The sequence below is a fragment of the Pongo abelii genome, chromosome 5 (genome assembly GCF_028885655.2).
Source record: "Pongo abelii isolate AG06213 chromosome 5, NHGRI_mPonAbe1-v2.0_pri, whole genome shotgun sequence".
Lineage (NCBI taxonomy): Eukaryota > Metazoa > Chordata > Mammalia > Primates > Hominidae > Pongo > Pongo abelii.
The window spans coordinates 88159335-88183178 of record NC_071990.2 but is presented as its reverse complement, the minus strand read 5'-3'; the positions used below and the strand labels follow the sequence as shown (position 1 = coordinate 88183178).

Sequence of the window (23844 nt, the reverse complement as noted above, 5' to 3'; positions counted from 1 at the left end):
ATCTCCTGACCTCGTCATCCGTCTGCCTCAGCCTCCCAAAGTTCTGGGATTACAGGTGTGAGCCACTGCGTTCGGCCAACTTCAATTTCTTTCATCAATGTTTTATAGTTATCTTCATAGAGATCTTTCACTTCTTTGGTTAAGTTTATTCCTAGGTATTTAATTTATTTGTAGCTATTGAAAATGGGATTACTTTCTTGATTTTTTTCAGATTCTTTGCTTTTGGCATACAGAAATGCTACTGATTTTTGTATGTTGATTTTGTATTCTGCAACTTTACTGTATTTGTTTATCAGTTCTATTAGTTTTTTGGTGGAGTCTTAAGGTTTTTCCAAATGTAAGATCATATGAGCTGCAAACAAGCATAATTTAACTTCTTCCTTTCCAAGGTGGATGCCTTCATTTCTATTGTCTGATTGCTCTAGCTAGGAATTCCAGTACTATGTTAAATAACAGTGTTAAAAGTGGGCATATTTGTCTTGTTCCAGATCTCAGAGGAAAGGCTTTCATTTTTCCTGTTCGGTATGATACTACCTCTGGGTCTGCTGTATATGGCTTTTATTGTGTTGAGGTATATTCCTTCTATACTCAGTTTTTTTGAGGTTTTTAAATCATAGAATGATGTTGAATTTTATCAAATGCTTTTCCTGCATCAATTAAAATGGTCATATGGTTTTTGTCCTTCGTTCTGCTGACATGATGTATCACATTGATTTGCATATGTTGAACTATCCTTGCATCTATGGGATGAATCCCACTTGGTCATAATGAAAGACCTTTTTAATGTGTTGTTGAATTCAGTTTGTTAGTATTTTGTTAAGGATTTCACATCAATGTTCATCAGCAATACTGACCTCTAGTTTTCTTTTTTTGATGTGTCTTTGTCTGGTTTTGGTATCAGCATAATACTTGCCTTGTAGAATGAGTTTGGAAGTATTCCCTCTTCCTTTACTTTTTGAAAGAGTTTGAGTAGGACTGATATTCATTCTTCTTTAAATGTTTGGTAGAATTCAGCAGTGAAGCCACTGGGTCCCCGGCTTTTCTTTGCTGGGAGACCTTTTATTAAGGGTTTCATCTCCTTACTTGTTATTGGTCTATTCAGGTTTTGTATTTCTTCATGGTTCAATCTTGGTAGTTTTGATGTGTCTATGAATTTATTTCTTCTGGGTTTTCCAATTTATTGGCATGTAGTTGCTAATAGTAGTCTCTAATGGTCCTTTGAATTTTTGTAATATCGGTTGTAATGTCTCCTTTTTTATCTTTGATTTTCTTTGGGTCTTCTCTCATGTTTTCCTAGCCTGGCTAAAGTGTAACTATTGACTAACAATTTGTCTATTTTGTTTATCTTTTCTTAAAAAAAGTACCTTTTCATTTTATTGATCTTTTATATTTTTTTCATTTCAATTTCATTTATTTCTGCTCTGATCTTTATTATTTCTTTTCATCTACTAATTTTGGGTGTGGTTTGCTCTTGCTTTTCTAGTTTTTTAAGATGCATGCTTGGGTTTTTTATTTGATGTCTTCCTACTGTTTTCATGTAGATGGTTATTGCTATAAGCTTCTCTCTTAGTACTGCTTTTGTGTTTCCACTTTTATTGTTTCAAGAAATTTTTTAATTTCCTTCTTAATTCCTCTGTTGACCCACTGGCCATTAAGGAGCATATTATTTAATTTCCATGTGTTTATATGGTTTCCAAAGTTCCAGTCTGGGTGTGGTGGCTCACACCTGTAATCCCAGCACTTTGGGAGGCCGAAGTGGGTGGATCACTTGAGGTCGGGAGTTCAAGTCCAGCCTGGCCAACATGGCAAAACCCAGTCTCTACAAAAATACAAAAATTAGCCGAGCATGGTGGTGCATGCCTGTAATCCCAGCTAGTCGGGAGGCTGAGGCAGGAGGATCACTTGAACCCGGGAGGCGGAGGTTACAGTGAGCAGAGATCATGCCACTAAAGTCCAGGCTGGGTGACAGAGGGAGACTCCATAAAAATATATATATATATATATATATATATATATATATATATATATATATATATAAAATTAAATTATAAAGTTCCTCTTGTTATTGATTTTTAGGGTTTTTTTTTTTTTTTTTTTGGTGGTGGTGGTGTTGTTTTGAGACGGAGTCTCACTCTGTCACCCAGGCTGGAGTGCAGTGGCGCAATCTCAGCTCACTGCAGCCTCCACCTCCCAGGTTCAAGCAATTCTGCCTCAGCCTCCTGAGTAGCTAGGATTACAGGCGTGCACCACCACACCTGACTAATTTTTACATTTTTTTAGTAGAGACAGGGTTTCACCATGTTGGCCAGGCTGGTCTCAAACTCCTGACCTCATGATCTGCCCGCCTCGGCTTCCCAAAGTGCTGGGATGACAGCATGAGCCACCACACCCAGCCAATTTCTAGTTTTATTCCATTATGATTAGAGAAGCTACTGATATGATTTCAATTTTTTGATATTTTTAAGATTTCTTTTGTGGCCTAACATATGGTATTATCCTTGAGACTGATCCATGTGCTAAGGAGAAGAATATGTATTCTGTTGCCTTTGGACAAAATGTTCTGTAAGTATTTGGTCAATTTGGCCTACAGTACAGATTAAGTCTGATGTTTCTTTGCTGGTTTTCTGTCTGGAAGATATATCCAATGCTGAAAGTGGGATGTTGAAGTCTCCACCTATTATTGTATTGGGGTCTATTTCGCTCTTTAGCTCTAATATTTGTTTTATATGTCTGGATACTCCAGTGTTGGGTGCATATATATTAATAACTATTACATCCTCTTGTTGAATTGATACATTTATCATATAATGATCTTCTCTGTGTCTTTTTATAGTTTTTGTCTTAAAATCTATTTTATCTGATACAAGTATGGCCACTCCTGCTTTTTGGTTTTCATTTGCATGGAATAACTTTTTTCATCCCTTCATTTTCAGTCTATGTTTATTTTTATAGGTGAAGTGCATTTCTTGTAGGCAACAGATCATTGGGTCTTGTTTTTTAAAATCCATTCAGCTACTCTGTCTTTTGATTGGAGAATTGTTTAGTCCATTTAATTCAGTGTTATTATTGATAAGTAAGGGTTTATTATTGCCATTTTGTGATTTGCTTTCTGGTTGTTTTGTGGTCTTCTCTTCCTTCCTTCCTGTCTTCCTTTTTGTGAAAGTGATTTTCTTTGGTGGTATGTTTCAATTTCTTACTTTATATTTTTGTGTATCTATTGTAGGTTTTTAAATTCGAGGTTACCAAAAGGGTTGCAAGTAACATCTTATAACCCATTATTTTAAACTGATGACAACTTAACTCTGATTGCAAAAACAAGCAAAGAAAAAACTGATAAAAACTCTACACTTTTTCATCCCCCACCCGGCACTGCCGCTTCTTAACTTTTTGTTGTTTCTATTTAAATCTTATTATACTACGTCTTTAAAAGTTGTTATAGTTGCTATTTTTGATAGGTTATTCTTTTAGTCTTCCTACTCGAGATATGAATAGTTTACACACCACAATTACAGTGTTATAACATTTTGTATTTGTCTGTGTACTTACTATTAATGAGTTTTGTGCCTTCAGATGATTTGTTATTGCTTGTTAATATCCTTTTCTTTCAGATGGAAGAACTCCCTTCAACTTTTCTTGTAGAACAGGTCTGGTGATGAAATCCCTCAGCTTTTGTTTGTCTGGGAAAGTCTTTATTTCTCCTTCATGTTTGAAGGATATTTTCACCAGATATATACTATTCTAGGATAAAAGTTTTTTTTTTCCTTCAGCACATTAAGTATGTCATGCCATTCTCTCCTGGCCTGTAAAGCTTCCACAGAGAAATCTGCTGCCAGATGTATTGGAGCTCTTTTATATGTTATTTCTTTCTTTTGCTGCTTTTAGGATCCTTTCTTTATCCTTGACCTTTAGGAGTTTGATTATTAAATTTCTTGAGGTAGTATTTGGGTTAAATTTGCTTGGCATTTTATAACCTTCTTATACTTGAATTTTGATATTTTTCTCTGGGTTTGGGAAATTCTTTGTTAATATCTCTTTGAATAAACTTTCTACCCCTATCTCTTCTCTACCTTCTCAAGGTCAATAACTCTTAGATTTGTCCTTTTGAGGCTATTTTTTAGATCCTGTAAATGTGCCTCATTATTTTTTATTCTTTCTTCTTTTGACTCCTCTGACTATGTATTTTCAAATAGCCTGTCTTCAAGCTCACGAACTGTTTCTTCCGCTTGGTCAAGTATTTATTGAGAGACTTTGATACATCCTTTGATTTGTCAGATTTTTCAGATCCAGAATTTCTTGTTTTTAATTATTTCAATCTCTTTGTTAAATTTATCTGATGGGATTCTCAGTTCCTTCTCTGCATTATCTTGGATTTCATTGAGCTTCCTCAAAACAGCTATTTTGAATTTTCTGTCTGAAAGGCCAGGCCACATATCTCTGTCACTCCAGAATTGGTCCCTGATGCCTTATTTAGTTTGTTTGGTGAGGTCATGTTTTCCTGGATGGTCTTGATGCTTCTGGATGTTTGTCAATGTCTGGGCATTGACAAGTTAGGTATTTATTCTAATCTTAGCAATCTGGGTTTGTTGGTACCTGTCCTTCTTGAGAAGGCTTTCCAAGTATTCAAAGGGAATTGAGTGTTGTGATCTATGACTTTGGTCATTGCAGCCATATGTCTATTAGGGGGCACCCCAAGCCCAGTAACATTGTGACTGTTGCAGACTCATAGAGGTACTGCCTTGGTGGTCTTGGGTAAGATGTGGGGGAATTCCCTGGATTACTAGGCAGAGGCTCTTGTTCTCCTCCCTTACTTTCTCCCAAGCAAACAAAATTTCTGTCTCCATGTTGCACCAACTGGAGTGGGAGGAGAGGTGATGCAAGCACCCCCTTGGACACCACCACTGGGGCTGTGCGGGGTCACACCTGAAGCCAGCACAGTACTAGGTTTTGGTACTGTGGCAACTATTTTCTGGCTACCGCTGATGTTTATTCAAGGTTCAAGGGCTCTTTAGTCAGCAAGTGACAGATCCTGCCAGGACCGGGCCTCCCCTTTCAGGGAAGCGGATTTTTTTTTTTTTTCTTTTGAGATGGAGTCTCACTCTGTCGCCCAGGCTGGAGTGCAGTGGCACTATCTCAGCTCACTGCAAGCTCCACCAGGGAAGCGGATTTCTTACTGGCCCAGGACAGATCTGGAAATGCCCTTCAGGAGCTAAGGCCCAGAATCAGGAACTGTAGGAGTTTGCTTTGTACTTTATTATACTGTGACTGAGCTGGTACCCAAGTTGCAAGATAAAGCCATTTTTACTATCCTTCTCCTTTCCTCAAGCAGAAAGAGTCTCTCCTTGTGGCCACCACAGCTATGAATGTGCTGGATCACACCTGAAGCCAGCATGTACTGGGTCTTGCCCAAAGCCCACAGTGACTGCTGCCTGGCTACCATTGATAATTATTCAAAACCCAAGGGCTCTTTGGTCAGCAGGTGGTGAATTCTGCCAAAACTGGGTCCTTGCCTTCAGGGCAATGGGTTCCCTTCTGGCCCAGGGTGGGTCTAGAAATGTCATCCACAAACTATGGCCTGGAATTGGGGCTTCAGGACTCTGCTTGGAGTTGTATTTTACTGTGGCTGAGCTGGTATTCAAATTGCAAGACGAAGTCCTCTGTACTCTTCCCTTTCCTCCCAGAACTCCGAGCTGCACTGCCTGGAGTTGGGAAAGGGGTAATGCAAGCACTCCCTTGTCTACCGTAGCTGGTGTCTCACTGGGTCGCATGCACCCAAGTCCACTGGCTCTGAACACAGCATGGCACCAGGACTTGCCCAGGAACTGTAGTCTGTGTGGCCTAGACTGCCTTTCAAGTTTATCAGGACCCTAGTACACTACAGCCCATGACACTGGGGCTAGCCAGAACTCAGGTTCCAACTGCTGAGATGGACAATTCCCTTCTGGCTAGGGCTGGTCTAAATGCTCCCGCCATGAGCACTGGCCGAATTCTGCCCTGTACTGCTTTATGCTATGACAGGGCAGCACTGAATTCCAATGCAAAGTCCTAACAATCACTTTGCTCTCCCTCCATCAAGTACACAGATTCTCTATCTGTGTCATGTGGCCGCTACTGGGGCATGCAGGGAGGGGTAGTATAGGCAATTAAAGACTGTCTTTCCTACCCTCTTCAGTACCTTTTTCCTTGATATGATGTTTAAAAAAGGTACTGTGATTGCTCTCCTGATTTTTAGTTCTTTTATGAAGGTGCTTTCTTGTGTAGATACTTGTTCGATTTGATGTTCCTGTGGAGGGATGATCACTGGAGGGTTCTATTCTGCTATCTTGCTCTGCCTCTCAATCTGGTGGTAATTTGAAGGGTGAAACATACCTTTTCTTTTTTTTTTTTTTGCCATAAGTAGCTTTGAGACTTTTTGTGGTAAGTGGCTATATCATAGCTCCAAAATTACACACACACACACACACACACACATTTTCATTTATTCAAAGGAAATATATACACATATTTATAAAGAAATGGTACATTAAAGTCACATGATACTACCCAAAGTGATCCACAAATTCAACACAATCCCTATCATAATACCAATGACAGTCTTCAAGAAATAGAAAAACAATCCTAAAATTCATATGGAACCACAAAAGACCCAGACTAGCCAAGCAATCCTGAGCAAAGAGAACAAACCTGGAGGCATCACACTACCTGACTTCAAAATATGCTACAAAGCTATAGTAACCAAAAGAGCAGGGTATTGGCATAAAAACACAGAGACTAATAGAATAGAATACAGAACCCGGAAATAAATCCACATATTTACAGCCAACTGATTTTCAACAAAGATGCCAAAAGGACACACTGGAGAAAGGACAGTCTCCTCAATAAATGGTACTTGGAAAACTGGATATCCATATGCAGAAGAATGAAACTAGACCTCTATCTCTCACCATATGTAAAAACTGACTCAAAATGAAGACTTAAATATAAGAACCAAAATTATGAAACTACTGGAAGAAAACAGGAGAATGCTTCAGGGCATTGGTCTGGGCAAAGATCTTTTGGATAAGACCTCAAAAGCCGAGGCAACAAAAGCAAAAATAGACAAATGGGATTATATCAAACTAAAAAGCTTCTGCACAGCAAAAGAAACAATCAACAGAGAAAAGAGACAACCTACAGAATGGGAGAAAATATTTGCAAACTATCCATTAAAGGATGAATATCCAGAACTTACAAGGAACTCAGCTCAGCAAAAATAAAACAAAAACAACAAATAATCCAATTTTAAAATGGGCAAATAATCTGAAGAGACATTTCTTAGAATAAAACATACAAATGGCCAACAGTATGTAAGAAAATGCCCAATGTCACTAATCATCAGGGAAATGCACAATCAGCTATCGTCTCATTCCAGTTAAAATGCCTATTATAAAAAAGACAGAAAACAACAACTGCTGGTGAGGACACAGAAAAAGGGAACTCTTTTTTTTTTTTTTTGAGACGGAGTCGTACTCTGTCACCCAGGCTGGAGTGCAGTGGTGCGATCTCGGCTCACTGCAAGCTCCACCTCCTGGGTTCACGCCATTCTCCTGCCTCAGCCTCCCAAGTAGCTGGGACTACAGGCACCTGCCACCACACCTGACTAATTTTTTGTATTTTTTAGTAGAGACGGAGTATCACCATGTTAGCCAGGATGGTCTCAATCTCCTGACCTCATAATCTGCCCACCTCGGCCTCCCAAAGTGTTGGGATTACAGGCATGAGCCACTGCGCCCAGCCTGGGAAAGGGAACTCATACACTTTTTATGGAAATGCAAGTTTGATGGGAATGCAAGCCATTATGGAAAATAGTATGAAGGCTCCTCAAAAAAACTAAAAATAGAACTACCATATGATCTAGTAATCCCACTGCTGGGCATATATCCAAAGGAAAGGAAATTAGTATGTCAAAGAGATATCTGCACTCCTATGTTTATCACAGTACTACTCACAATAGTCAAGATATGGAAACAACCTAAGTGTCCACCAACAGGAGAATAAAGAAAATATGGTATATTTACACAATAGAATATCATTCAACCATAAAAAAGAATGAAATCCTCTCATTTACAGTAACATGGATTGAACTGGAGGACATTATGTTAAATGAAATAAGCAAGGCACAGAAAGACAAATACCACATTTCACTCATGTAGGAGCTAAAAAAGTTGATCCCATAGATCATGCCCATATAAGTAGGGAGTAGAATAGTGGTTACCAGAGGCTGGGAAGGGGAGTGGATGGGGAGAGGTTAGCTAATGGGGACAAAATTACAGTTAGATAGGACGAATAAGTTCTAGTGTTCTAGGGCACAGTAGGGCAACTATAGTTAACAAAAATTTATTTTATATTTCAAAATAGCCAGAGGAAAGGATTCTGAATGTTCCCAACACAAAGAAGTAGTAAATATTTGAGGTGACGGATATGCCAATTACCTTGATTTGATCATAATACATTGTATACATGTATCAAAATATTACATGTACCCCACAAATATATACATTTATTATGTATCAATAAAAATTTTTAAAAATTAAGGGCACATGAAAACCCAAGTTAAAAAGAGATTCTAAAGCCAGGTACAGTGGCATGTGGCTATAGTCCCAGCTAATTGGGAGGCCAAGGCAGGAGGATTGCTTGAAGCAGGAGTTTGAGGCTGCAGTGGGCTATGATCACACAAAATCAAACATCGCATGTTCTCACTCATAAGTGGGAGTTGAACAATGAAAACACATGGACACAGGGAGGGGAACATCCATGCTGGTGCCTGTCGGGGGTTGGGGGACTAGGGGAGGGATAGCATTAGGAGAAACACATAATGTAGATAACAGGTTGACAGGTGCAGCAAACCACCATGGCACATGTATTTCTATTTAACAGACCTGCATGTTCTGCACATGTATCCCAGAACTTAAAGTATAATAATAATAATAATAAAGAAAATCTAGAAGAAATGGATAAATTCCTGGACACATACCTCCCAAGACTGAATCAGGAAGAAGCTGGATCCTGAATAGACTAATAACGAGTTCTGAAATTGAGACAGTTATAAATAGCCTACCAACCAAAAAACGCCCAGGACCAGACAGATTTCCAGCTGAATTCTACCAGAGGTACAAGGAGAAACTGGTACCATTTCTTCTGATATTCTTCTGAACAATGGAAAAGGAAGGACTGCTCCCTAACTCATTTTTTGAGGCCAGTATCATACTGATACCAAAACCTGGCAGAGATACAACAACAACAAAAAACTACAGGCCAATATCCCTGATGAACATTGATGCAAAAATCCTCAATGCAGTCCTGATGCAAACTGAATCCAGCAGCTCATCAAAAAGCTTATCCACCATGATCAAGTCGGCTTCATCCCCAGGATTCAAGGCTGGTTCAGTATACGCAAATCGATAAACGTAATTCATCACATAAACATAACAAAAGACAAAAACCACATGATTATCTCAATATTGAATTCTGTAGAATTCAACATCTTTTCATGTTAAAAACTCTCAATAAACTAGGTATTGATGGAACATACCTCAAAATAATAAGAGCCATTTATGACAAACCCACAGCCAATATACGGAATGGGCAAAAGCTAGAAGCATTCCCCTTGAAAACCGGCACAAGACAAGGATGCCCTCTCTCACCACTCCTATTCAACACAGTACTGGAAGTTCTTGACAGGGCAGTCAGGCAAGAGAAAGAAATAAAGGATATTCAAATAGGAAGAGAGGAAGTAAAACTGTCTGTTTCCAGATGACATGATCCTCTATCTAGAAAACCCCACTGTCTTAGCCCAGAAGCTTCTTAAGGTAATAAGCAACTTCAGCAAAGTCTCAGGATACAAAATCAATGTGCAAAAATCACAAGCATTCCTATACACCGACAGGCAAGCAGAGAGCCAAATCATGATATGAACTTCCATTCACAATTACCACAAAGAGAATAAAATACCTAGAAATACAGCTAACAAGGGAAGTGAAGGACCTCTTCAAGAACTATAAACCACTGCTCAAGGAAATCAGAGAAGACACAAACGAATGGAAAAACATTCCATTCTCATGAATAGGAAGAATCAATATTGTGAAAATGGCCATACTGCCCATAGTAACTTATACCTTCAATGGTATTCCCATTAAACTACAATTGACATACTTCACAGATTAGAAAAACTACTTTAAAATTCATATGGAGCCAAAAAAGAGCCCATATAGTCAAGACAATCCTAAGCAAAGAGAACAGAGCTGGAGGCATCATGCTATCCAATTTCAAACTATACTGCAACCTACAGTAACCAAAACAGCACGGCACTGGTACAAAAACAGACACATAGACCGATGGAACAGAATAGAGAACTCAGAAATAAAACTGCACATCTACAACCATATGATCTTTGACAACCAATGAGGAAAGGATGCCCTATTTAATAAATGGTGCTGGAAGAACTGGCTAGCCATATGCAGAAAATTGAAACTGGAGCCCTTCCTTACACCTTATACAAAAATTAACTTAAGATGGATTAAAGACTTAAATGTAAAACCCAAAACTATAAAACTATAAAAACCCTAAAGGAAAATCTAGGCAATACCATTCAGGACACACACACATGGGCAAAGATTTCATGACAAAAATGTCAAAAGCAACAGCAACAAAAGCAAAAACTGATGAATGGGATCTAATTAAACTAAAGAGCTTCTGCACAGCAAAAGAAACTATCATCAGAGTGAACAGAGAGCCTACAGAATGGGAGAAAATTTTTACAATCTATCCATCTGATAAAGGTCTGATATCCAGAATCTATAAGGAACTTAAACAAATTTGCAAGAAAAAAACAAACAACCCCATTAAAAAGTGGGCAAAGGACGTGAACAGACACTTATCAAAAGAAGACATTCATGTAACCAACAAACATATGAAAAAAAGCTCAACATCATTGATTAGAGAAACGCAAATCAAAACCACAATGAGATATCATCTCATGCCTGTCAGAATGGCGATTATTAAAAAGTGAAGAAACAACAGATGCTGGTGAGGCTGTGAAGAAATAGCAATGCTTTTATACTGTTAGTGGGAGTGTAAATCAGTTCAACCATTGTGGAAGACAGTGTGGTGATTCCTCAAAGACTTAGAACCAGAAATACCATTTGACCCAGCAATCCTATTACTGGGTATATACCCAAAGGAATATAAATTATTCTGTTATAAAGATACATGCATGTATATGTTCACTGCAGCACTATTCACAATAGCAAAGACATGGAATCAACCTAAGTGCCCATCAGTGGTTAACTGGATAAAGAAAATGTGGTACATATACACCATGGAATAATATGCAGCTATAAAAAGGAATGAGATCATGTCCTTTGCGGGGACATGGATGGAACTGGAAGACATTATCCTCAACAAACTAACGCAGGAACAGAAAACCAAACACCACGTGTTCTCACTTATAAGTGGGAGCTGAACAATGAGAAAACATGGACACAGAGAGGGGAACAACACACAGTGGGGCTTGTTGGAGGGGCAGGGAGAAGGAGAGCATCAGGAAAAATAGCTAATGCATGCTGGGCTTAATACTTAGGTGATGGGTTGATAGGGGCAGCAAACCACCACAGCACATATTTACCTGTGTAATAAAACTGTATGTCCTGCACATGTATCCTGGAACTTAAAATTTAAAAAGTAATAATAAAATATTTAAAAATAAAAAAGAAAGAGGAGATGAAAATGTAGATATAACAGATGATGGATCAGGCAAATGATAAGAAAGTAGCTGCCACTGAAGCCCTAAATGATGGTGAACCGTAGAAAGCCATTGACTTATTCACAGATGCCTTCAAGCTGAATCCTCTCTTGACCATTCTATATGCCAAAGAGAGCCAGTGTCTTCAACAAATTACAGAAGCCAAATGCTGCCATCTGATATTGTAACAGAGCCATTGAAATAAATCCTGATTCAGCCCAGCCTTACAAGTGGTGAGCCTTACAAGTGGTTTTCACACAGACTTCTGGGCCATTGGGAAGAAGCAGCCCATGATCTTGCCCCTTGTCTGTAAATTGGATTATGAAGATGCTAGCACAATGCTGAAAGAAGTTCAACCTAGGGCCTAGAAAATTGCAGAACATCAGAGAAAGTATGAGCAAAATCATGAAGAGTGAGCGATCAAAGAAAAAATAGTTTAAAAGGCTCAAAAAGAGCATGAGAGAGCCCAGAGGGATCAGGAACTCAGTAGGCTCTCTTTTCCAGCTGGCTTTCCTGTGGGAAGGCCTGTTAATGTTCACGGAAGAATGCCTGGAATGGCAGGAATGCCTGAACTCAATGACATTCTTAGTGATCCAGAGGTTCTTGCAGCCATACAGGGTCCAGAAGTTATGGTGCCTTCTAGGATGTGGCCTAGAACCCAGGAAGTATGTCAAAATACCAGTACAATGGAAAGGTTACGAATCTTATTAGTAAATTGTCAGCCAAATTTGGAGGTCAAGCGTAATGCCCTTCTGATAAATAAAGCCCTTGGTGAAGGAAACGCAACCTGGACCATCTAATGGATGTCAAAGCAATACAAACCAGTGTACCTCTGACCTTCTCATCAAAAGAACTGGGGTGCTTTAAGGATAATCCCCACCCCTCTACCCCAAATGCAGCTGAAGCATTTTACAGCGGTTTGCCATTAGGGTATCCATTCAGATAATTTTTCCTACTAGGAATTACAAACTTTAAATACTTTTTAAACCTTAAAAATATTTAAAACAAATTTTAAAAGTCTCTTGATTCTTTTTAAAAATTAGATATCAATAATAGCTTTGCATTGCAAAATGGAAACTCTTTGAGTAAACTAACAAACATAAATAACCTATAATCTAAAGAAGAAATGCTAAAGAGAATTAGAAAATATTCAGAACCGAACTATGATGAAAATAGCTATGTTTAAAAGTATGCTGCAGAAACATGGATGCAGCTGGAGGCCATTATCCTGAGCAAATTAATGCAGGAACAGAAAACCAAATACCATATGTTCTCACTCATAAGTAGGAGCTAAACACTGGGTACTCATGGACATCAAGATGGCAACAACAGATACTGGGGGCTACTAGAGTGGGGAGAGAGAGAGGAGGGCAAGGGCTGAAAAACTGGGTACTATGCTCACTACCTGGGTGACAAGATCAGTCATACCCCAAACCTCGGCTTCATGCAATATACCTATGTAATAACAAACCTGCACTTTTGCACCCTGAATCTAAAATAAAGGTTGTAATTATTTTTAAAAAACTTATGTGACATATAACTCTCATAGTATAGTAAAAAGGAAATTTATTGCATTAAGTTAAAAAGAAAGGCTAAAAACTAATGAGCTAAGCATCTATCTTTAAAAGTTAGAAAACAGAATAAAATGAAGGAACTAGATAAAGGAAAATAATAAAGATCAGAAAGAAAATATAAAATGAAAGCAGTCATGAAATAGGGTCAATAAAGTCAAATGCTGATTCTTTAAAAAGACTGAGAAACTAGTGCTCTGGCAAGATTAATCAAAATAAAAAGAGAGAAGACTCAAATAAACAATCTCTGGAGTTTAAAAGACAGCATAAGATAATGTAGAGATTAAACAAATAGTAAAAGGATATTGTGAAATCTTCATAAGTTTAAAAACTTAGATGATTTGAATAAATTCCTAGAAAAATGCAACTTACTGAATCTGATACAAAAGAAACAAACTACCTGGAAGAAATTCCTGTAATCACAAAAGTAGTTAAACTTATAGTTTAATTTAGCATAGTTATAATGTTTCCAACCAAAGAAACCCAGAGAGCTTTATCAGCATACATTACCAGATAATTCCAATTGTACATCAATTCTTTCAGAGAAAAGAAAATATAAAACATTCATACTCATTTATAAGACATGTATAACTTTCACATCAAAACAATGGACAGTAAAAGAAAGGAAATGCATAGGTTAATTGCACTGAGGAATATAAATGTAAAACTTCTAAAGAAAAATTAAAAAGCTGAATTCAAGAATGTATTTTTTAAATAAATAAAATAAACCATACCAAGTTGGATTGATCCCAGGAATGCAAAGTTGGCTTAATCTTAGAAATAATATAATTCACCACATTAGCAGATTAAAGGATAAAGGCCAAACGATCATCTCAAAAGACGCAGAAACAGTATTTGATACAATTCAATAACTATTCATATAAAAAACTCTCAGCAAATGAGATTAGAGAGGAAACCCTTAACCTAATAAAACAAAATCCACAAAAAGCTACAATGAACACTGCAATTATGAAATATCAGAAATATTATTTGGGGGGATAAGAAGACAAAGTTGCCCAATTTTGCTACCTCTATTTGATACTATACTAGAGTTGCTTGTCAATGTAGTAAGATAAGACAAAAGTAAAGAGTATAATGACATCTACAGTCCTCCACAGTACGTACTGCAACATTAGCTAGTGCTCACTCTACTCTCTAATGGTGAAACAACAGACTACAGGAGACTGAACTGTATCTGCCTCTATTTCCAGTCTCAAATTCAACTTTTACTTACCAAAAAAAGAAAGAAAGAAAAAGCCAGGAAGAGTTTTTAATCCTTAAAAAATATCAATATAAAATTAGAGCAAAAAAGGAACCAGAATGTAACACATCCTGAACAATTTGCAGCAGCAGCAGCAGAAGAAAAAGGTATTTCATTTAGTTGATTTACTGTGGTTGTTGATTGTTCTCCAGTCTCACAATGATGGAAGTTGCACAGTTTTTCAATGGGATCTAGAAGCTGCTGGAGGTCCTCCTGGCAGCAACCCGGTGCAAACCAAAAATCTGGAAATCTTTTCACCACTCCAAGATCTGAGGGTGACATATTTTGGAAGGATCTGCAATGTTCCATCGTAAGTGTGACAAAAACTGACAATCAGGAAGCTTATGTACTCAGTGACAGTAGCACGTTTATCTCCAAGAGACATTTTATTTGGAAGACATATGGGACCAACTTTTGCTGAAAGCACTGGTTCCCCTGTTGAAGCTTGCTAGGGATGACATCGGATTTGGCTCAATGAAAAGCTTCTCTTATTCGCCTGAAATTTTATGAAGCCTTCTCACCAAGTGTGCCCACACCAGAATTTCCAGGAAGAAACAGTTTCTTAATATAATTTTCCCAAGTGGAACAGCATATTGTATGGAATGTGTGAATTCTGACTGTTGGTACTTGTATATACTTTGGATTTCCCAGAGAATCTGGCAAGCAAACAGATTAAACCCTGGAAATTCTGATAGTTAGCTTGACCAAGCAGTTATGAATCAGTCCTACGTGAAAGATGGCATCACTACAAAGGATGTCACTCATGAGAGTGGAAATAGTGACCTAATACTAGGTTCTGCCACACTGTTAAATCCTTGTGGGTATTTAATCAATGGAATGAAATCAGTTGGAATTTACCAGACTATTCACATCACTCCAGAAACAGAATTTTTTATGTTAGCTTCAAAACCACCATAAGTCAGACCTTCTATGATGACCTGATTGGGAAAGTTGTGGAAGTCTTTCATGCAGGAAAAGTTTTTACCACTTTGCTTGTAAATCATAGTTTTAAATGTCACTCACTACTTTCTTTGCCCCTAGAATGTGGAAGGTTTTAAATGTCCTGATTGCCAGAGTACTATGTTCAATGATTACAATTTTGTTTTTACCAGTTTTGCTAAGAAGCAGCCAACAGCAGAGCTGATTAAGAAAAATGAAGAAAAATGAAAAATGAGAACACACATAGAAGGGTGGTGGTTGCTTTCTAGAGATTGATACCCCAGGGCCATGCTTTCTGTAACCACCACCTTGTCATTGTAAAAAGCCCCACATGTACTATAGTTTAATCATTTTGAATTTTATCCATTAGTATTTCAAAGAGCTACATACTATATCTTCCATGAATACTTTCTTCCTTGTTTAAGTATTCTGTACCACTCTTGCTGTGAAAATGGAGTGCTTGTAGAAAAAACAAACAAACCTTTTACTATATGAAACTTCGTAACACTTACGAAAGCAGTTCAGCTTGGTTTATGCATAGTGTAATACTTCTCCAAGTACCACCCAAAATTCCCTACAGAACTTTCATCCTCATTAGGTGCTGGCCTCAGCGTTACCACTGGAGACATTACATTGCTGCCAGAATTTTACATCCAATTTACCTCCATTTTCTAGATATTCTCTACGTATGTTATCAAAACCAGTTTCTACTTCATACAGATGCTTTCTGCAATAGCAATTAAAATTTTCCATCTATGAGTTGAGTCTTAAGAAAATGATTGCAATTGTTCATTTTGCATATTACGATTTTAACATTATTGCTCCCTGCATTTGCAGTCGTCTGATTTATTTCTTCACCATGATGCCCCCGCTCCCTACAACAACACTCACCTCCTGTAATAAAGCAATATAGCGTTAAAAAAAATACAAAGTCTAGGGGAAGGAATTATTATTTGCATATATTGTGATGGCCCACATTAAGAAAAAAACTAACAGACTCTAAATATCAATAGACTCTCAAATATCAATTATTAGAATTAGTAAGGGAGTTTATTAAGGTTGCTGAATATAAAATCAATATGCAGAAATTAAACCGCATTTCCATAATATCAGCAATAATGAACTAAAATTCAATCCTAAGCATCAACAGCATTTAAAATAGCAATAAAAAATATAAAGCCCCTACAAATAAATCTAACCAAAAAAATGTGCAATTCTTTGATAGGAAATATTATAAAACTACATTGATGCTTTGGATAGGGAGACTCAATGTTGTAAAAATGTCCATTCTTCTCATACTAACCTACATATACAAGGCAATTTCAATCAGTATTCCTTCAAGGATTTTTAATGGAACTTCATTATGTACTTCTCAAATTTATAAAAGTAAAGAGTCTAGTACAGACAAAACTTTTCAGACAAGAAAGAATGTGAAAACTTACTCTACCAGATATCAAGACTTATAAAGCTATTGAAGATATCAGTACAGGAATTTTTTAAAAATTGAATAACTGAACATAATAGAAAGTACAAAAATAAGCCTGTGGTTATTGATAAGACGCTGTAGATCAGTGAGGAAAGGAGAGACTATTAAAGAAATGGTCTATGACAATTTCACTACAAATGGGAAAAAAATAAAATTGGATCTTTACCTCCCACCACAAACAAAAATAAAATCCAAATGGACTAAAGGCTCCACATGATAGACAAAACATATTTCTTTTAAAAAAAAGGTAAGAATATTTTTGTGATCTCAGAATACATAAGAACTTCTTAAACAAGACATGAAGAAAAAATAATGACAAATTACACATTAAAATGAAAGACTTGTTCATCAAGAGACACCACAAAAAGAATGAAAACATAAGCTACAAACTGAGAAAACATATCTTCAAAACATATATTTAACAAAGAATTCATATCCAAAATATAATTTTGAAAAAACACTTCCTGCAAATCACTAAGATAAAGAGAAATCAACTAACAGAAAATTGGGCAAAATGAGGTCATTTCACAAAAATATATTATTTAGGAATACATACATGAATGTCAAAAACTCAACTACTATTTTAGAAATAGGTAGAGAATAAAATATAACTAAATCCATCAAGTTTTATGAAGGCATAATTAATGAAACTACCATAAGAAAAAACACTATGCAAATGGTATTTTTATTGATGGGACAATCCAATATAATAAATATATAAATTCCCCCACAAATTATTTCATTAGTTTAATGCAATTCCAGTTAAAATTCCAGTAAGATTTTTTGGGGAAACTTAGCAAATTCATTAAGAAACTTACATGGAAAATTTTGAAAACTAAAAGGCAAAGAAGAGAGCTTCTTTATCAGATAATAAAATATATTACAAAGCAATAGTAATTAAAGCAGTGTGGTATTAGGATAGAGATGATAAACAGACCAATGCAACAGAATAGAAAGCCTAGAAACAAACCTATTTCATATGAAAGTTGTTAATACAATAGAGGTGCACTGTATTTTGTGGGAAATACATTTACATTATTTAGTAAATCGTGTTAGGAAAACTGGCTTACTACATGAAGAAAAATAAAATTAGAATCCTTTATTATCTCCAAATAGACTAAAGATCTCAATGTAAAAAATAAATTGGGTGAGAGTTTTCAGAATCAAAATGGTGTCACTTGTGTTAAAAACTCTGACAAATAGAGCCAGGGACGGCCATTAAGGAAGGGCTCTTGTGGCAAATCAGCCATGAAGGAAGGGCTCTCATGGCAAATCCCGGATAAAAATTATCACAAAAGACTCTCCAAAAAACACAATCCTGCACAAAGGCCACCACAACCTTACACAGAAAAAATATTTCTGTGATGACATCTGCCCAGCAACTGCCTGTCCAACCAAGCCAAGGATAATGATCTTTTTTTTTTTTTTTTTTTTGAGACAGAGTCTTGCTCTGTTGCCAGGCTGGAGTGGAGTGGTGCGATCTCGGCTCACTGCAACCTCTGACTCCCTGGTTCAAGCGATTCTCCTGCCTCAGCCTCCCGAGTAGCTGGGAATACAGGCACGTGCCACGACACCCAGCTAATTTTTGTATTTTTAGTAGAGACAGGTTTTCACCATGTTGGCCAGGACGGTCTTGAACTCCTGATCTTGTGATCCACTCGCCTCAGCCTCCCAAAGTGCTGGGATTACAGGCGTGAGCCACCACGCCGGGCCAGGATAATTACCTTAAACAATTATCTAATCCTCCTAATTTTTCCCTTAACTGACTTTGTCTTTCTTTACCTCTCTTAATACACACATGGTTTACTATGGCAAGTGTATTCCCATTGCAGTACCTGGTCCTGAACAAATATCATTTCCTTTTAGAGAGTATCTGTTATTTAGATTGACAATTTAAAAAGAAGAAAATGGGCTGGATGTGGTGGCTCACACGTTTAATCCCAGAACTTTGGGAGGTTAAGGCAAGAGGATTGCTTGAGCCTAGGAGTTCAAGACCAGCCTGAGCAACAAAGTGAGGCACCGTCTCTAGAAAAACTAAAACTAAAAAAAAAAAAAAAAAAAAAAAAAATTAGCCAGGCATGGTTGGTGCATGCCTGTGGTCTCAGCTACACAAAAGCCCAAGGCAAGAGGATTGCTTGAACCCAGGAGGTCAACACTGTAGTGAGCCATGTTCATGTCATTGCACTCCAGCCTGGGCTACAGAGTGAGCCTCTGTCTCAAAAAAATAAAAATAAAATAAAAATAAAATGTAAAAGAATAATCTTAGGACAGAGGAGAATTTCTAAAACAAGATTTTAAAAAAGCACAATCTATAAAGAAAAAATTAATAGATATGACTACATTAAAATTAAAGATGTGTCTTCAATGAAGGATTCGACTTACAACATTAACAGAGGTGTCAGGCTGGGAAAAGACATTTGCAACTTTTATAACTTATAAAGGATTAATATTTAGAATAGACAAGGAACTGCCAATCAACAACTTAAAAACAGAAACGGCAAATGGAAAAAAAAAACGGCAAAAGTTATAAATACGCAATGTACAGAAGGGGAAACCTGAACAGATAAATAAGAAGAAATGCTAAACTTCACTATCAGAAAAATGCACAATAAAGCAGTAATAAGGGCCCGGTGCGGTGGCTCACACCTGTAATCCCAGCACTTTGGGAGGCTGAGGCAGGTGGATCACACGGTCAGGAGTTCAAGACCAGCTGGACCAAGATGGTGAAACCCCGTCTCTACTAAAAATACAAAAATTAGCCAGGTGTGTTGGCGGACGCCTGTAATCCCAGCTACTCAGGAGGCTGAGGCAGAGAATTGCTTGAACCCGGGAGGTGGAGGTTGCAGTGAGCTGATATCGTGCCACTGCACTCCAGCCTGGGCAACAGAGCAAGACTCCGTCTCAGAAAAAAAAAACAAACAATAATAAGTACCATTTTAAATTCATCAAATTGGCAAATATTACAAACTGAGGTATTAACAAGTCCTCGCAGGATTATGGGTAACTGACAAACCTTATAATGAAGTTAAATTGATACATTTTCAGAGTAACTTTTTAGTGGAAACAAAAATTGTAGGCCTACCTACTATTTGGCTCACATACAGAAAGGCACTGTAGACGAGACCAATCTCTCATCACAACAGTAGGAACCTAGGACTCTACAGAATAGCTTCATTGGAAAGGGGAGCTGGAGTGCCACATCAACGATGTCATCACGATGTCAGAATAACACAATGTCAGAACACAGCACATCACGATGTCAGAATAACAGCACCAACTGAGCTGTCCATGGTCCTGACTGCCATACTTCCCCCACTCTCCTCAGATGACTTAGTCCTTAGCTTGTTTCTGGTCTTCCTGTCCGTGTGTTCAGACCATCCTCTGTGCTCCACTGTCACCAGCCCAACAGTCCTCTCACTAATTACTGCTTGGATCTCTGCTGGCCAGGTCAGTGGCACAAAGCCGACCTGCTTTATAGTTAAAATGTTGATAAAAATAGCAAACAAGTCCAGGTGTGGTGGCTCACACCTGTAATCCCAGCACTTTGGGAGGCCAAGGTGGGTGGATCACCTGAGGTCAGGAGTTTGAGACCAGCCTTGCCAACATGGTGAAACCGTATCTCTACTAAAAATACAAAAATTAGCCAGGCGTGGTGGTGTCCGCCTGTAGTTCCAGCTACTCAGAAAGTTGAGACAGGAGAATTGCTTGAACCTGGGAGGTGGAAGTTGCAGTGAGCTGAGATCACACCACTGCATTCCAGCCTGGGCAACAGAGCAAGACTTGGTTAAAAAAAAAAAAAAAAGGAAACCATAGACATTTTAAACCATGTATTTCAAAATGTTTTCATTTTAGTGAGTTTAGAAGAGAGGAATTCAACAAGAGAGAGGAGAGACAGAAAGACCACTTAAGAGATGAGCAACAGGCTGGGCATGGTGGCTCATGCCTATAATCCCAACACTTTGGGATGCCAAGGTGGGAGGATAACTTGAAGCCACAAGTTTGATACCAGCCCGGGCAACATGGCGAGACCCCATCTCTACAAAAAATAAGTTTTTTAAAAAAATTAGCCAGGCATGGTGGCACCTGCCTGTAGTCCCAGCTACTTGGGAGACTGAGGCAAGACGATTCCTTGAACCCAGGAGTTGGAAGGTACAGTGAGCTATGATTGCGCCACTGCTCTCCATCCTGGGTGACAGAGTGAGACCTTGCCTCTAAAAAGAACAAAAAAAGAGATGAACAATGAAAATGAGAGACAAAGAGGAAGAACATGAGAATATACAGCATTCAAATGTGAGTTCCAAACCGGTAGAGATTTTTATCTGTTTTGTTTCATGAAATCCCTTATGCCAAGAATAATTACTGATACACAATAAGTGGCTTACTAAATAAGATGAATGAATTAATCAATAGGCACAGACATACAAGAAACCCACCTTGAGATCCATTCTGTGGCCTTTCAGACTACTACAATTTAAACCTGTTAAATTGTTTTGCAGCTCTGAGTATAAGTTACTGTCTGTGTTATCTGTGTTGAGCTCCTCCAATTTCAGATACAGAAATATACTGCAGCTTCGATTATTTATAAGTCAATGAAGTCATTCTGATTCAGATTTTCCCCATTTCCTAATTCATCAATTTGACTCCATATCCTGTTTTCATTATTCTTTATTGATTCATCTTCAGATGTGAATCCCTTTCAGACAACCTGTAAAGACCCTCGTCTTTACAGACCAAGACCTGCCTGGACTTGGGAAGCATTCTACAATAAAATATAACTTTTAAATTAACTATATTTTTAAATGTCATAAATTCATAAAATATTGACCCTGCTTACCTGAGAATATGGAATAAGTGTTTCAAACTGTTGATGAAGTTCCAATAGCTGAATTAACTCTGCATTTTTTTTGGCCTTTTCTCTAACTATATCAATATAATGTTCAGGATTTTCTGCAAATGAATATGCAGCATCTTTACTATTGAATGTGTAATATTTTTCTTTATATTTTAAAATTCCAATTGCTGGATTTCCTGAAAATAAAAAAAGAATTAGATATGAAATTTCTTGATCACTTATGAAATATTTTTATTCTGGCTGGGCACGGTGGCTCACGCCTCTAATTCCAGCACTTTGGGAGGCCAAAGCAGGCAGACCACCTGAGGTCAGGAGTTCAAGACCAGCCTGACCAACAAGGTGAAACCCCGTCTCTACTAAAAATACTAAAATTAGATGGGCGTGGTGGTGTGCACCTGTAATCCCAGCTACTCAGGGGGCTGAGGTAGGAGAACAGCTTGAACCTGGGAGGCGGAGGTTGCAGTGAGCTGAGATCATGCCATTGTACTCTAGCCTGAGTGACAGAGCAAGACTGTCTCAAAAAAAAAAAGAAAAAGAAATATGGTTACTCTGTGTTTGTAACATACTATAGAGCCATTCCTCATCCACTCCATTTTTTTTTTTTTGAGACTGTGTCCCACTCTTATCAACCTGGCTGGAGTGCAGTGGCGCAGTCTCAGCTCACTGCAGCATCAACATCCCGGGCTCAAGGGATCCTCCTGCCTCACCCTCCCAGGTAGCTGGGACTACAGGCATGTATCTCCCAACCTAGCTAACCTTTTTTGTAGAGATGGGGTTTCACCACGTCACCCAGGCTGGTCTCGAACTCATGGACTCAAGCGATCTGCTCACCTTGGCCTCCCAAAGTGCTGGGAGTACAGGCATGAGCCACTGTTCCTGGCCCTTTCACTCCTTTTTTTTTTTTTTTTTTGAGACAAAGTCTTGCTCTGTCACCCAGGCTGGAGTCCAGTGGCTTGATCTCAGCTCACTACAACCTCTGCCTCCCGGGTTCAAGCAATTCTCCTGTCTCAGCCTCCTGAGTAGCTGGGATTACAGGTGTGCACCACCACACCTGGCTAATTTTTGTATTTTTAATAGAGACGGGGTTTCACCAAATTGGTCAGGCTGGTCTTGAACTCCTGACCTCAGGTGATCCACCCACCTTGGCCTCCCAAAATGCTGGGATTACAGGCATGAACCACCATGCCCAGCCCCTTCCACTCCATTTTTAACATATCACTTATGCTTTTACTTTGCTAAAATGTTATAATTAGCATTTTAATTTATACATTTTTTAAATGATATGTGAAGTCCATACTAATTATATTTTTATGTTAAAGTATGATTTTAAATTGTATTTTATGTAAAAATACTTTCCACTATTCAGATATAATAATTTAAAAAATCTTTTATGAAAAGCCACTTACTCATCTGGCAGATTTTTCAAAGCTACTTCAACTAACTACTGCAAGGACTACGTTTAAAATAACCCAGTAAGAACTACAAAAATGGGACATCTTTTCCAAAATGCAAATTTGCATATTACCAAATATTTTTCACTGTAAAAATATACTACATAGACTATAGATAATTAAATATCCACATAGTTTGTGGAAGTTGTATTAGAAAGAGTAACACTGTCTTATTCATTTATTCTTTCATTTATCCAACAAATAGTTATTCACCATGTTCTTGGTGCTAAGGCTATAGAAGATAACAAATTCCCTGCTCTCAAAAAATCACAAATATATCATAGGCCACAGAGTGACAAGTGCTACATGAAAAAAACAATAAAGCAGGTTAAATACATAGTAAAAGGAAGAAGTATGCAATTGATATTTTAAATTGAGTGATTAGGGAAGGCTGAATAAAATGAGGCAGCAAGGCGATTAGCAACCTGGGAGGCAGAGTTTTTCCAAGAGTGCAAAGGCTCTGAGGTGAAAGTGGGCTTCAACTGTTCAACAACAGCAAGAAAGCCAG

The 23844-nt window shown here is 37.9% G+C and overlaps 1 protein-coding gene and 2 pseudogenes across 4 annotated transcripts in view; 2 read left to right on the top strand and 1 right to left on the bottom strand.

Annotated features, from left to right (window-relative positions):
- Positions 1 to 23844, bottom strand: part of CFAP206 (cilia and flagella associated protein 206) — a 56383-nt gene that overhangs the window by 7528 nt on the left and 25011 nt on the right. For all 4 annotated transcript variants that reach the window (XM_054557839.2, XM_002817123.5, XM_054557841.2 and 1 more), the window contains one exon: positions 21868 to 22061. In XM_054557839.2, the coding sequence (XP_054413814.2) occupies positions 21868 to 22061 (194 nt within the window). The remainder of the gene's footprint in view (positions 1 to 21867; positions 22062 to 23844) is intronic.
- Positions 4872 to 12562, top strand: LOC129059749 (hsc70-interacting protein-like; annotated as a pseudogene).
- On the top strand, positions 15247 to 15775 carry LOC103890945 (S-adenosylmethionine decarboxylase proenzyme-like; annotated as a pseudogene).